The sequence below is a fragment of the Diplotaxodon limnothrissa genome, linkage group LG7 (genome assembly GCF_057381915.1).
Source record: "Diplotaxodon limnothrissa isolate DT_005_m linkage group LG7, D_limnothrissa_male_GT1.1, whole genome shotgun sequence".
Lineage (NCBI taxonomy): Eukaryota > Metazoa > Chordata > Actinopteri > Cichliformes > Cichlidae > Diplotaxodon > Diplotaxodon limnothrissa.
In genome coordinates, this window is record NC_140602.1 from 48,666,709 (window position 1) to 48,682,462 (window position 15,754).

Genomic DNA, 15,754 nt, shown 5'->3' on the forward strand with positions numbered 1-15,754 from the left:
TTTTTTATCATAAGTTGTGTTTACAGTTTAATTAACAATACCAGCTGTGGCAGAGGTATACATAAGGCCTAGACATAAAACCCATAGTGCTCCCACTAGATTGTCAGGAGAGGTAGATGAATTGTACAGCAGTACAGGCCTCAAAGCTGCAGGAGGACTGTAAATCTTTCCTACCTTGTTTCAGATTAAGTGCACCAGTCTAGGAGCACATTTTCTGTAAATCTTAAACAGCCTGTGTAAATAATCATTGAAGCAGGGCTCTTACCTTTCTGCAAGCGCATTTAAAGGAGGATCTAGTGATTAACAGAAATAGATAAGTCTGCTTGATTACACATTCTGCTGAATGAACTAACCTTTACATGACTTGCAAGCTCTGGGTTTTTTATCTCCATCTAAAAACCCAGAATGGGTGTAACATATTAAAAGGAAGATTTGAAGCAAGAATTAATGGCTTGTAGTAATTTCTTTTTAAATCTGAGGAACAACAGCAACAGTGAGCGTATCAGAAAAGCGTGGCAGGGAGGAGATAGCCAATAGTAAAATGTCTCTCTGAGCAGACGAGAAAATGCAACAGTGTGGTTATTAAAGTTGAATATCACTGAGCTGCTAATGCAGTGTGGTAACTGCTTTTACGTTCACAGTGTACACTTGGCTTCTGTTATCAAGATAACAGATTCAGCAGGTTCATGCTCTCATCTGCTCTGTTTTAGGTTTCGTTGCTGATGTTTTGGGTCATTAAACGTATATTCTTATGAGCTACTTTACTTTGTTTATTATTTTTGAGAACAACATGTTCAAAGATATTTAACGAAGTAATTTTAATGGCTTTAACTCTTGTTTTGATCTGATGTTTGTATTTTTTCAGGTTGAGTAAAACTTTCTGCTCGTGTTAACCTTGAACAACTCTAACCACTAAAATGTGTATTGACAGCTAGTCTCTTTTTTTCTTTTGGATGGATCAGTGCAAATTTAATGTTTCCATGTACGTCCTTCTCTCAGGGCTTTGAAAGAGCATGTTAACTCAGTGTTAACTCAGTGACTCCCAAGAAATGGTTGAATAATCAAAATATAGTGTAGGTCTAATTAAGAGCTAAATGCTTCCAAATAGCCATTTGTTAAAACCAATTATTTAACTGTGCTCAGAGAGTCCCTTCCCTGTACATTTCAGCCAGGTGTCTAAACAGGCACACAGCCTCACACCACCTAGCGATAATGACATCCTCTGTAAACACCAGTTTAAAATTGTCAATAAAATTTGTCACCATCCTTTCCTCATTCTCTGTCTCATTCTTTTGCTCTCTCACTTTCTCCTCTTATAAATTAAGAACGTGAAATGTATAACAATGGCAGGTGCTTGATCGCACGAACCATCTCTCTTCCTCTTGTATTAAACTGATGCTATAAACAATGTCATCATAATAATATCTCTGGCTGCCTGGATAATTTTCAAATTTTAAGGTTTATGATATTAGCACAGAAAAGACTTACTGTTGTTCTGGTGCCTATTTGCACTTGTTATAATATTGGAGAAGGCCTTAGGTATTATCATTGGGCAGATAAAATATAAGTGTTTCCTTTGAGCTGTATCAAATTCAAATTTTATTTGTCACGTACACAGTCATACACAGTACGATATGCAGTGAAATGCTTAGACAACTGCTCATGACCTAAAGAAAAAAAAAGGAAAAGGCTATGAATAAGATAGGAAATAAATATGAAAAATTAAAAAGGGTAAATTTAACTAGGAAGGAATAAAATATAAAAAAAATTAAGGTTAAAAATGAAATAACTGTACAACAAAATACACAGTATAGAACTATATAAGAATGTATGAAGAAATATAAATAAATAAATAAATATATACACAATAACAGCAGCTGTACAAGGACTAACTGGAAATGAAGAATATAGTGACCAGTGTTGTGCAATCCACATTATTTAGTGTCTTGTGCAGTGCGAATATGCTTAAAGTGATTTAAGTGATGAAGTGAAAACAATGTCCAGAATGTCCAGTGTGTGTGTGTAAGAACTATATGTGTGGGTCAGTACTGTGTGGTGGTGTGATTGAGAGACCGTATCGCCTGCGGGAAGAAGCTCCTCCTCAGTCTCTCTGTGTTGGTCTTCAGGGAGCGGAATCGCTTTCCTAACCTCAACAGAGAGAACAGTCTGTTGTTGGGATGGCTGAGGTCCTTCACGATCTTCCTGGCCTTGGTCCAGCACTGCCTGCTGTAGATTGAGTGCAGGTCAGGGAGCTCAGAGCGGATGGTGCGCTCAGCTGACCGCACAACCCTCTGTAGAGCTCGTCTGTCCTGCATGGTGCTGTTCCCGAACCAGGTTAAGATGTTTCCCGTCAGGATGCTCTCTATGGTGCACGAGTAAAAGTTCCTGAGCACCTTGGAGGGCAGTTGGAAGTCTCTCAAGCGTCTGAGGTGGTAGAGACGCTGACGGGCCTTTTTCACCACGGTGTTGATGTGACAGGACCATGACAGGTCCTGCGTGATGTGAACTCCGAGGTATTTGAAGCTGTCCACTCTCTCCACTGGGCACTTGTTGATGACGGGGGTCTGGTAGTTCCTCTCCTGCTTAGTGCTGAAGTCCACTATCAGCTCCTTTGTCTTACTGACGTTTAGAAGGAGGTTGTTCCTCTGGCACCAGTTCTCCAGATTCCTAATCTCCTTCAGGTAGGCCGTCTCGTTGTTATCAGAGATCAGGCCCACCACGACGGTGTCGTCAGCAAACTTGATGATGGTGGTGGAGCTGGTAGTGGCCACACAGTCATATGTGTACAAAGAGTACAGCAGGGGGCTCAGAACACACCCCTGGGGGGCGCCAGTGCTGAGAGTGGTGGAGGCTGAGACATGTCCGCCCATCCTTACTGCCTGTGGTCTGCCAGTTAGGAAGTTGGAGATCCACTGACACATAGATGAGCTGAGTCCCAGATGCTCCAGCTTGGTGGTGAGTGTGGAGGGAATTATGGTATTAAATGCAGAGCTGTAGTCTATGAAGAGCATTTTAACATAATTCCCCCTTCTAGTGTCCAAGTGAGTGAGTGATGTGTGGAGGAGATGAGAGACGGCATCGTCTGTGGAACGATTTGGACGGTAAGCGAACTGTAGTGGGTCCAGTGTGTCTGGTAGTGAAGAAATGATGAAGTCTCTGACCAGGCGTTCAAAGCACTTCATCACTACTGAGGTGAGGGCTACAGGGCGATAGTCATTGAGAGAAGCAGGGTGGGGTTTCTTCGGGACAGGAACAATGATGGACTCTTTGAAGCATGTGGGGATCACTGACTGAGATAAAGAGATGTTGAATATCTCAGTGAACACAGGAGCTAGCTGGTATGCGCAGTCTCTGAGGATACGACCTGGGATGCCGTCTGGTCCTGCTGCTTTCCTGGTGTTCACTCTCTTGAAGGCTCTCCTCACATCATGCTCGGAGATGACGAGCACGTTTCCGGTGCTGCCAGTATCTTCCTGTCTGCAGCCGTTAGCGCCGCTAGCACTAGCATCGTTGGAGTCCTTAGCTGCAGCCTCGAAGCGAGCATAGAAAGTGTTCAACTCGTCTGCCAGAGTCACGGCCGCGTTCGTCATACCGGTTGTTGGGGCTTTATAGTCCGTTATTGTCCTTAGTCCCCGCCATAGGCTCCTAGAGTCACTCTGTTGGAGTTGTGACTCTAGTTTTCTCCCGTAGCGCTGCTTCGCCTCTTTATATGACGCGGCTTTGTACGGGTCCATGTCCCCCGTCGTGAGTCCCGTGTTGTAGGCAGCAGTGCGGGATCTCAGAGCGTCGCGGATGGTTTTATCCACCCACGGCTTCTGGTTGGGAAACGTTGTGATAGTCTTTGTCTCCACGGTATCATCCGCTAGTTTCCCAATGAATCCCACAACCGCTTCCGTAAACACGTTGACGTCATCGTCGGAGCTGTTTCTGAACATGCCCCAGTCTGCGTCATCGAGTGCATCCTGTAACGCGGCCACCGATTAATCCGTCCAGCGCGCGACCTTCCTCTGAACCGGAACTTCCTGTTTCAGCCTTTGTTTGTATTTTGGCATGAGGAAGATGGCGGCGTGATCGGATTTGCCAAACGGAGGGCGAGATTGTGCCTTGTAGCCATCCTTGACCGTAGTGTAGCAGTGGTCCAGTGTCCTTTCACCTCTGGTGGGGCAGGTGATGTGTCGATAAAAGTTCGGTGCTGCGCGTTTGAGGTTGGCGCTATTAAAGTCCCCCGTCACAATAAGCGCAGCGTCCCGGTGTTGTGTCTGGTGCTGTGTGAGTGCCTCATGCAGCTCGCATAAGGTGGTGACCGTGTCCGCTTGTGGTGGAATATAAACGGCACTTACAATGACCGATGTAAATTCCCGAGGTAGATAAAAAGGACGACACATGATGGACAGTAGTTCCAGATTTGGTGTGCAGGAGCGTGTGAGAGGAACAACGTTCGCACTGTTGCGCCAATTGTTGTTCACCATTAAACACACGCCGCCTCCCCTTGACTTCCCCGAGTCCCTTGTCCTGTCCATGCGGTGAACCGAGAAGAACTCGGCCGGCTGGATGGCATGGTCCGGCACCGCTGGGTTCAGCCATGTCTCGGTGAAGCAGAGGAGATTGCAGCCCCGAATGTCTCTCTGGAACTTTATCCTGGCCCTGAGGTCATCAAGCTTGTTCTCCAGTGACTGGACGTTGGCGAGCAGGATGCTAGGCAGAGGTGTGCGGTGTGCACGAGCTCTCAGCCTGTTCCTGACGCCGGCTCGCTTACCTCTAGGCCGCCGCCGCTTCCCTTTGTTCTCCCTCAAGATCTCACTCGGCCAGCTCGGATCCGGAGTTAAAAACTTCGAATTGTGAGTACATTGTATACCAATAGAAACAAGAGTGTCACTGTCATACCTAATGTACCCAATGGTGATGATTTTGCCGATTTAGAAACGCTGAAAACTAACTTAAAAAACAAAGAAAAAGTGGTCGGAGCAGTCGTGACGGCAGCCGACCTCACCGGCGCCATCTTACATGTATGTGTTTGTGTGCATTTTAGTGTGTGTCCGGACGCGTGCTTATGAGCACAGTATGTGCTCGAAATGAAAAGCTAAACCAGGGGTATAGTATACTGTACATGTTACACACCTCAACAGTTTCATTTCCAATTACTTGCGGCTGGAGGAGCCAGAGAGAAAACGTTTTAAATGAGGAAAACAAAAGCAGCCAACGAGGTCTGTGAGTCTTTAGGAAGTTATGCATGATGAGAAATGGAAAGGTTTTAGCGACAGCCTATGTTTAGGGAGCATGACTGTGAAAGGATAATAAAGTGGTAACTTGAGTCATGATATTATCTGACATTCATTTTAAGTAATTTTCAAAGGATTTTTAGCTGTTATTTGTCCCAACGTATATATACATAGGCAGATATTATAGTTCCAAGTATAATTAAAGTTATCTATTGCCCAGCTATCAGACAGCAGGAAGTGTTGCATCATGTATGTGTCTACTGACCTCCACTGTAGCACTTGATCAAGGAGGGAAGGTGAAGGCACAGATGACTGATTATCCAGATACAACGATACAGTGTCTAGTAGTCAACAGTGCCTGTCATCCGACATGACACTGAAGCTGGATTGATGGAGATAATAGAAATGCTGTGTGAAACCATCCTGAAAACATACCTCTTGCTATTATAAAGGACAAGAAAAATGCGTTTGCATGCATGCTGGGAGTAAAAAATGACCGATTTAAATATCTAAACCTGCATTTATGGTATTCAGTATAGAGTATACACTGTACAGGGAGTGCAGAATTATTAGGCAAGTTGTATTTTTGAGGAATAATGTTATTATTGAACAACAACCATGTTCTCAATGAAGCCAAAAAACTCATTAATATCAAAGCTGAATGTTTTTGGAAGTAGTTTTTAGTTTGTTTTTAGTTTTAGCTATTTTAGGGGGATATCCGTGTGTGCAGGTGACTATTACTGTGCATAATTATTAGGCAACTTAACAAAAAACAAATATATACCCATTTCAATTATTTATTTTTACCAGTGACACCAATATAACATCTCCACATTCACAAATATACATTTCTGACATTCAAAAACAAAACAAAAACAAATCAGCGACCAATATAGCCACCTTTCTTTGCAAGGGCACTCAAAAGCCTGCCATCCATGGATTCTGTCAGTGTTTTGATCTGTTCACCATCAACATTGCGTGCAGCAGCAACCACAGCCTCCCAGACACTGTTCAGAGAGGTGTACTGTTTTCCCTCCTTGTAAATCTCACATTTGTTGATGGACCACAGGTTCTCAATGGGGTTCAGATCAGGTGAACAAGGAGGCCATGTCATTAGTTTTTCTTCTTTTATACCCTTTCTTGCCAGCCACGCTGTGGAGTACTTGGACGCGTGTGATGGAGCATTGTCCTGCATGGAAATCATGTTTTTCTTGAAGGATGCAGACTTCTTCCTGTACCACTGCTTGAAGAAGGTGTCTTCCAGAAACTGGCAGTAGGACTGGGAGTTGAGCTTGACTCCATCCTCAACCCGAAAAGGCCCCACAAGGTCATCTTTGATGATACCAGCCCAAACCAGTACTCCACCTCCACCTTGCTGGCGTCTGAGTCGGACTGGAGCTCTCTGCCCTTTACCAATCCAGCCACAGGCCCATCCATCTGGCCCATCAAGACTCACTCTCATTTCATCAGTCCATAAAACCTTAGAAAAAACAGTCTTGAGATATTTCTTGGCCCAGTCTTGACGTTTCAGCTTGTGTGTCTTGTTCAGTGGTGGTCGTCTTTCAGCCTTTCTTACCTTGGCCATGTCTCTGAGTATTGCACACCTTGTGCTTTTGGGCACTCCAGTGATGTTGCAGCTCTGAAATATGGCCAAACTGGTGGCAAGTGGCATCTTGGCAGCTGCACGCTTGACTTTTCTCAGTTCATGGGCAGTTATTTTGCGCCTTGGTTTTTCCACACGCTTCTTGCGACCCTGTTGACTATTTTGAATGAAACGCTTGATTGGTCGATGATCACGCTTCAGAAGCTTTACAATTTTGAGACTGCTGCATCCCTCTGCAAGATATCTCACTATTTTTGACTTTTCTGAGCCTTGTCAAGTCCTTCTTTTGACCCATTTTGCCAAAGGAAAGGACGTTGCCTAATAATTATGCACACCTGATATAGGGTGTTGATGTCATTAGACCACACCCCTTCTCATTACAAAGTTGCACATCACCTAATATGCTTAATTGGTAGTAGGCTTTCGAGCCTATACAGCTTGGAGTAACACAACATGCATGAAGAGGATGATGTGGACAAAATACTCATTTGCCTAATAATTCTGCACTCCCTGTATAACATATGTTTATTAATGAAACAAAGTTTTAGTGTTGTTTTTGTTATTGGTATTGTTGCTTGGTATAATAAGTATTTGTTGGCAATTAAACCTTAACTTTATCATTTCTGCCCATAAGCCAACAGAAAACAATGCCACCATTCACAGCTTGTATTAGATTCAAGTCAATGTTTCTTCTTATATATATTTTTCCTGTCATCCATATCAGTCAGTTTTTCAACGTTGTAATATTTGGTAGCCCTGTGAGTGGTCTATCTATCTATCTATCTATCCATCCATCCATCCATCCATCCATCCATCCATCCATCCATCCGGGTCTGGCCATTTTACTTGTCTTTTTTTTTTACATCCAAGTAAACATCGCAAGTGCACTTATAGTTATGTTTTTATATGCTAAACAAGTCCTTCAGTCTCAAAAATATATGTATGCTTGCTTGGGTATAAGTGTGCTATATTTTACATTAGTTATAGAAATGGAAAGCTTCTTTGAAGAGCACCTTTCATTCTACTTCTGGATGGATGTGATTGCCCTGAGGAGATACAACAAACGCGCATGCTGTCATTGATTAAATTATCTTCTATAAAGGACAGATGAAAAGAGAAATGGATGCAGAAAGATGAGAGCAGAGCTAGACTCTAGTGCTAATAAAGCCAAAATGCTCAGCATACTTGGATTTGAATGAGTAAATATAATGTGCAGATGCAGACCTATGAAATACCTAAGTGCACACACTAAGATTTCACAAATACATGCGTGCAGCTCCATCTCTGGCATCTTCCTGTGTACTCACTGCACTGAGTGTCTGGAACTCTAATACATTATGCATTAGCCCTCAACACGTCCTTGACCAGGGTTACATAAATTTCACATACATTACAGATGTAATCCATTCTAATGAGCTTAGACTTTATCTACTTGGGCATGAAAAACACAAGGGAATTAGGACACTCAAGGCAAGATAAATATCATCATGCTGCATACTTAGCATTTGTTGGTAAAGTTTTAATGTCAGCAAATGTAGGTGTAAAACCATACAGGGTGATTGTATACACACTGCAGCACACTGCAGTGGCAGCTGGTGATTTTCCTGAATGGGGCAAAAGACATTAAGGACCTTTGCTTACATAGTAGAAATGCTGTTGCCTCATATGCTGAGCTCTGATGTAAGAACTTTTGTTACTATTATTTGAGTAATTTACTCAAGAAATTAACCACACACCTTTGCTCAGCTTGACTAGTTCCTCTCTTTCCCTACAGCACAGAAAGAAGACTTACAAAATAATGTGGAATATACATTAACTCCCATTTTATTTATAACATGATGAAAACATAGTTTCAGCTCCTTTCGGTGCTTTTAGGCCAACCAAAAGTTAAAGCAAAGTAAGGATGAAATGTTTTACAGAAAAAACCTACCGTATAATTGATCTATTGATTCTGTCTTGTTTTCTTTCGATTTTTCATTTAAAGTGTGGAATAAAGTTGGATAGCTTTTATATAATTATTGTGATGAATGCAAACAGTGACAATCTCTGTTACACACTTGTATTTCTACGTGGCCTCTTCACTGACAGTGCTGCCGGTTTCTTGTTAATTCCATTGTTTACGCAGTTTCAATATGACAACTTTACAAATTTATGGGAATAGCATGTCTATCATTTTATAGCAAAACATTCTCCTGCGGAGGGACTCAAATACTGCCAAAGGCACTGACATCTCCGACACGGTACACTCTGGTGTCTATGCCCTTACTGACAAGCGGTATCAATATTGAACATAAAGAGCCATGTTTATACTGTTTATAAATGAGAAAAAGTCCACATGAAAAACACAGGGTCGTGAGTGGTGGTGTAAATCTCATGACTCTGAACCAGACGACATCGACTGTTTCAGCTTTATTTTATTTTATTTATTTTTTAGCTTACTTTAACTTTTGGGTTTATGTCACAAAATACAACTAAAAGTTAGCACATGTTATGTTAATCAGTAAAACATCAAGATAGAGATCTCATTGTAATGTCTTCTATATACACCTGCACTTTTTCCACTGTTGAAGTACTTACCACTTTAAAAAAAAAAATGCTAAAAACAAGGGTTAAGGCTTAATGGTTAGACGTCAGTGTCTGCATATTTGTATGCACCAACCTGTGTCCTGATCACAAATCTGCTCACAGGGTTCAGTGGTCCTCTGGCCGCAGTAATCCTGGACCCATTGTGTGGATGAATTGGTCTGATAGTAGAGAGTTAGCTTTGCTGGATTTAACCAATTAGAAACATCCAAGAAACTGCCCATGCTCACCACAAAACTACTTCCTGAAAAAAAGAAAAACAAAACAAAACAGGAGCCAATTATTTTGCATGAAAAAAAGGCAAAAATAAACAAACAAACCACAGAAAAGTAGAACAGATGTGATTGTGTTGTATTTATGCTCTAGGTTTGAGGTTCTATTGCAAAATCAATTGGAAAGTAGCTAAATCTTTTGTTTTCACTGTAATTTCATTTCCCATCTGACCAGACTGAATTTAAATGAGAAAATTAAGACCTATAATGTGTATAGATTGGGTGTTGTTGGTAATTGCAGTAGAGGGGCTAAAAGGGTTTCACGAGTCAATCAGTAAACGCTATGCTTAATGACGCTGACTTACCTTTCTTTCTTACTGCTCTCAAACCAATCGTTAAACTCCAATCACCGAACAAGATTATCTCTAATTGATGCCAATGAGTTTTGGTTCCAAAGGGAGCTGTGCGAAGGCTTTCTGGATTCTTATACAGCTATATTATGGGTCATGGACGGTACATTTGCAGAAGCATTAACAGTATATATTTCTTTGTCCAGGTGAATTCAAAATGTATTAGAACATCTATATATTAAAACAAAACAAACAGGTTCGGTACAGCTAGATGAACTGCATCAGATGGATGTGTGCAAGTCCTTTGTGCTGTGGTAAAATATACAGCTCATATGAGAATAACAAATAATGTTTCGCCTTTACATTCTGTAACAAACAAAGCAATGACATCCCAAAACTCATCTGTTCTCTCTCTGTTATTTATTTATTTTACCCTTTTAACATTTTGGTCCTGACAGAATACACTGCCATTTGTTTCCTCCTACACATGAAAAGTCATCAGCTGCTTCTTTTCATTTGACAGAAAAACACTGCCACAGTACAGTGTGACCAACACAAAGCCTTCAACAAATGTACTTGGTTTTCCCTAAAAATTAAGTACCAAACCATGTGTTAGCATTCAATCTTATCGAGACCAATGACCTGCATGTTTTTGTCTGTTACATTTGATAGCTTGTCAGATGATCCCACATTGTTTATTGGTTTAAGTGTCTGGCGTAAAACACATTTTGAATCAATCAATATGTTTTGAACATTTTCAATTAATAAGTGCATAATTCTGTATAAGTCATAGCAAAATAACCATGGTAACAATCTTCAATAGATATGAAAGATCGCTGGTGTTCTTGAAAGTAAAGTGTTCAGTACCCAGCAAAATGCCAGAAGCCCAAAATAAATCGCTAAAAGCCTTTACGAGGTCAAAGTGACCAAAGGTAAGCATGACAAGGCCCCTTTCTGCCAGTAGGTCTCATTTACAGTGATACTGGCAGAAGTAAATTCTTCTGCTAACATGCTGAGGAGAGAGCTGATATGCAGCCTTCTCTGAGTCCTGTAAAGAAATCCCACTTGGGGAGTAGGAGCATTGTTCACTTAGCTCTGCATATTATGATTCAAATGCAGAAGAATGGGGAGAAAAAGAAAGCATTGTATATCAGTGTCAATGCGGTAATCAAAATAATGACAGTAATAATGAATGGGTGCAACAAAAAATTTCATTGACTTATTGACACATATAATTTTGTGTTATTTTTCGTTAATAAGTTGTTTGTGCTTTCCTCTATTGTATACTGCTGTATTATTTCAATTATCTACACAATGTCATGTTTTTGATAATTGAGTTACATGACTGGGTATCTAATTGATAAGATTCTTTGACAGACAGTCACATTTAAAATATGACTATTTTTGCAAATATAATTAAGGTATTTACACCATGACTCTAAAGTGAATGTCAGTTAACAGAAAAGCAACACTGGAGTAATTACAATATAAAAACATAAGAATATGTCGGTACACTTAATTCCACTACTAGTTGATTTTGAGCTGCGTATCTCACAATGTTGGCTAAATGATCTGAGTCTTCTTAATCTGCTGCTCCAGTTTTCCTTTCTTGTTACCTGCCTGTAAATAAACTTCTGTTCTCTCTCTATCTATCTCATTTTTTTCCATTAGGCTCCCATTAGCTGTAGCCTTAGTGATTATTATAAATGCTTTGTAGTTGTTTTTGTTTACCTTTCACTGTCATGGCAACTGGCTGCTCACATTCAGTTTAGTCATCATGCTAATGGCTGATATCACCACCTGACTATTCACCTGCATCGTACCAGCATATATTAGATATAGAGCAACTCACGTCCTTTGTGTCAACTTATAAAGTATATAAGCAGACAGAAGAAACAGAGCATTTCGTCTGTCTGCTTGTACGTTTCCTGAAGTGACTTATAGTTATGTGTTGCTTGCCAGTTGGAATTGTTTTGTTTGTTTATCTCTTGGATTTGTTTGTTTGCTCTGACTGCCTGCCTGCTGCCGACTGTATGCATGCCAGACTACAGGGTTAAGCTGCCTTTTACCACATCTGCTCTGCCTCAGGTGTCTGCTTTTCTGTGTCCGAGTTCCAGCACACACAGTTTGTTTGCTGGGGAAAAACAAAACTAGAATCCTAAAACCCTTATCTTAACTCCTTAGAGGTGTACAGTTTATGTTCACCCTGCAGTAAACACACATGCAGTATGGAATGCACAACATGATTTTCCTCGTCCAATATCTTATTCTGTAGTGGGGCTTAAATGCAGTAGTGAGTGTCGCACTACAGTGAAGCTCATGGACTCGGCAAAATTAAAATACACGAGTGCTGGTTTATCATGAATATCTATGATTATTTCATTAAATTCCAAATATGATTTTTGATACCTCGCAGGCTGATCATTAGGCCAAAGGAGGGCTTCAGGGGCATCCAAAAATTTAGATAATTATTGTGTATAACTTGATATTCCTCACTGCTAGTAGCAGTAGAAGGTCAAAAAGGTTACTAAAATAAGTCAATAATCATTCTCCATATTAAATTTGAAAGCGTCCTCGCTGCCAGTGGCAGAGATTTACACTACACTATGTGTGTTATGGAGAGGGAGAAAAAGACAACATTATAGACACTCAAAAAAACCGTGATTATTTTGTAATACATTTTTTGAGTAATTGCCCCACAAAGCTCAGAAGTAAGTGGACAAACTTCATTGTTTTTAATCCTCGAGTCATTGACAGGCGACAGGTTCCTATTTTGTGCCAAGTCTTTATTGTGGCCACCTTTTGTTGCTGTTTGTATATGGATATGACAGCCTTACATTTTGTCAGCAGTAACAAAAAAGCATCTTGTTGTAAGCGCTCTGAAACATCACGCCATCTTTACACATTGACAATTATTTGCCTCTTTCCTTGAGTACTTTTCACTTGGCTAGACCTTACTGTGGCTTTTATCTGCTTAATTTGACATGAAATAAGAGGAAGCAGCTTTTGTTCATTAGGCAATTACCCAACTACTTTAGAATCTGAAAATAGGGCCCTATGAATAAAAATAGCTAATTTCTAAACAAAATTCATGTGATAATTTTGTTAATCACGTTAAATGAAAACCGATAGTCTGCACTCTAATCACATCTTGATTCTTTCACTTCATATCCACTGTGGTGGTATACAGAGGGAAAAAACAAACTGCGTCAATGTCAAAATACTCTAACGGTATGTTTATTTTACTGTAGATATCCAATAGTTACAGAATATATATTTTATGCACGCCTCCGTTTTCATGAAGTGTCCACGGGCACACAAATTCTGAGAGCGTGGGAGGACAAGAAATGAGACCTCAATGGCAGAAATGCCTTTTTGACTGATATGTGAAATCTTTCAGAGATGTATCAATCATTAGTTAAATTGCCTCAGCTCTTCACTCTCTCTTACTTCACTTAGTTCCTTGTACATATTCAAGTTTTCTCTCTTCTCCTAGTAAGGTTTGTTTTGCAGTATCGTGTCAACACACAGACCCAATTTACAATTAGCTCACTGTCAACAAGGAATTTTAAACAGATTAAATAATACTCTAAGCTGTTGCATGGGTCTGTTGCTTACAAACTCCATTTTTGTGAATTTAAACTTCTTTTGTCAACAACAAATGTTTTTGTGTCCCCATGTGAGCATATAAATTGACAGGAAACGGTATCAACTCCTTATTGACAGAGAAGTTCTTTATATTCGATTTCACTGACTATTTATTTAGTTTTTATTTTTTTTGGAAAGCATACTTTCTGTCTGTGAAGCCAGCTTCTAATATGGCACTGATACAGCAGAACTATATCTTGGAGTTCTTATGCAACATTAGATGAATATGCATTGTTTGTATCCGGCTAACTGAAAAGATAAAAACAATAGGTTAATATTTTAATCTACAGCATGCAGTCACATGAAAAAGGGGCTAAATACTAAAAGCTCAGTTGAAAAACGAAAAATAATAATAGCCATAGTGTGTGCACAATGCTCTTCATCACTTTAATGGCTTTAAATGTCACTCAGTTTTTTGTGGTGATAATCAATCTTTTTTTCTTCCATTGCGAGCTTTCAGCGCGTGGGCTTTATTGTTCTGATTTTTGTTCATTTTTCGGTTCTAGAACATGATTTTCTCTTTTGTTGGATGAATGTTCATCTTTTGTACCTTATCAGTCGTGGAAAGGGGGCACTGAAACTGAAAGGCATTGAAATTGAAAACCACAAATCACGGTTGAGGGGGTGGGGAGTTTAATGCAGGCCATGTGAAAACAGAAACGGAGAATGTTGAGCTAGCCCCGGTCCATTAGCTGTTCCTCCTAACAACAAAGACTAAACTAATGACATAATACGTTTCAGTGCTCAACAACAACATGCAACTCGACAGTTATCTCTACAGTACGCTGCTCGACTGACAACTGTAACCAGTTATTGTTGGAAACAAACAAAACAATAAGATGCTATACTATCTGGGATAATGGCTATTATGATAACATGCTCCACAAATCTAGCATATCGCTTGTATTAGATGTTTTCAAACTGCTGCTTGGGCTAAATAACCACACTGCATCTTAGTAACATTTTGATGGGTTTAATGTAAGTATAATAAATCCTTGCATCTTCATCTCCATGTTTGATTTTAGTATTTGCGGGTTTCCAGTCAGCAAACAGATCTGTGTAAATTGGACCCAGGAGTTCTGTGAGCTGTCAGATCTACTAAGATTTTCATATCATATCATGTAATTTGAATCAAAATGAAAGAGTGCATAAAAACAGTGATGTGTAGTGAAGTCAGTTTCCAGCAAAAGTAAACACTTTTTGATGCTTTACTCGTTAAATGTTCTGCCAAGGTCTAATAAATGCCCTGCACTTACCATCCGCAACAAAATGCTCTGGCACATGGAGGGTGACCTTAACAGTGAGGGGGCAGGAATCCTGCGTAGCATAGACAATGGCAATGACACATGTGCTGATAGTAATCAGTGTCAAGGTGACCTTATTTAGAGGACTGTGTGGATGGCCTAAAGGGAGAGAAAGAGAAAAAAGTAAAGGTAGACAGTTTAACAGTGGCCCTTTTGTTTTTATTAGAGTCTTAAACAGGTGACAGGACCATAATACACACAGCCACACAAACGTTTAACAAAATCATCTCGTTTTGCACTGTCCTTTGCTGAAAAGCCCTCCTCAAAGCCTTGAGAATGCAATTCATTGTACTGCTGATTTATGAATCCAACCCTGTTTCAAGTTTGGCCTGTGTAGATATGATTTGGGTTAACACTGCTTCTGCACACCCCAGAATCATTTGCCAGTATGATATATGATCTTATTGCTACTGACAGGGTTATAGATTGGTTGTTTTGGTTGCCCTTTGGCTCTGCCAGGGATCTTATTTCCAAGCTAAGGTATAGGAAATGAAATTAGCCGCTTAACCTCTGTCTACAGATATTTATCATGGGAGAGAAGTTGGCATGTTAAACGGAAGCTTACTGGGATGTGTGTAGGATAAGGTGATGATAGAGTAGCTTTGGAAACACTGCTCTAATGCGTTGAACAACCTGAAAATAACTCTTGTACTTTCTTAAACCAGTCACAAGAAAACATCACGTAATATTTCAGAATCTGCAGGCTTCAGAACTGCGTGAATAGCTTCTAGGAAGGGAGCTTCCCAGTGTGTATCCTGCGCTCTGCAGGTTTGTTGCAAAAGTCAATAGAAATGGTACAACTGCTCATGGAAGTCTGTTCTCTGCAGTAGAACTC

General features: G+C 40.4%; 1 protein-coding gene across 1 annotated transcript in view; it reads right to left on the minus strand.

The window, feature by feature from the left end:
- The window catches only part of astn2 (astrotactin 2), a 297,382-nt gene that overhangs the window by 141,849 nt on the left and 139,779 nt on the right, over positions 1-15,754 (minus strand). Inside the window, exons 6-7 of the mRNA XM_085359806.1 lie at positions 14,872-15,018; positions 9,482-9,649 (exon numbers count right to left, since the gene is read on the minus strand). Of these exons, the coding sequence (XP_085215932.1) occupies positions 9,482-9,649; positions 14,872-15,018 (315 nt within the window). The remainder of the gene's footprint in view (positions 1-9,481; positions 9,650-14,871; positions 15,019-15,754) is intronic.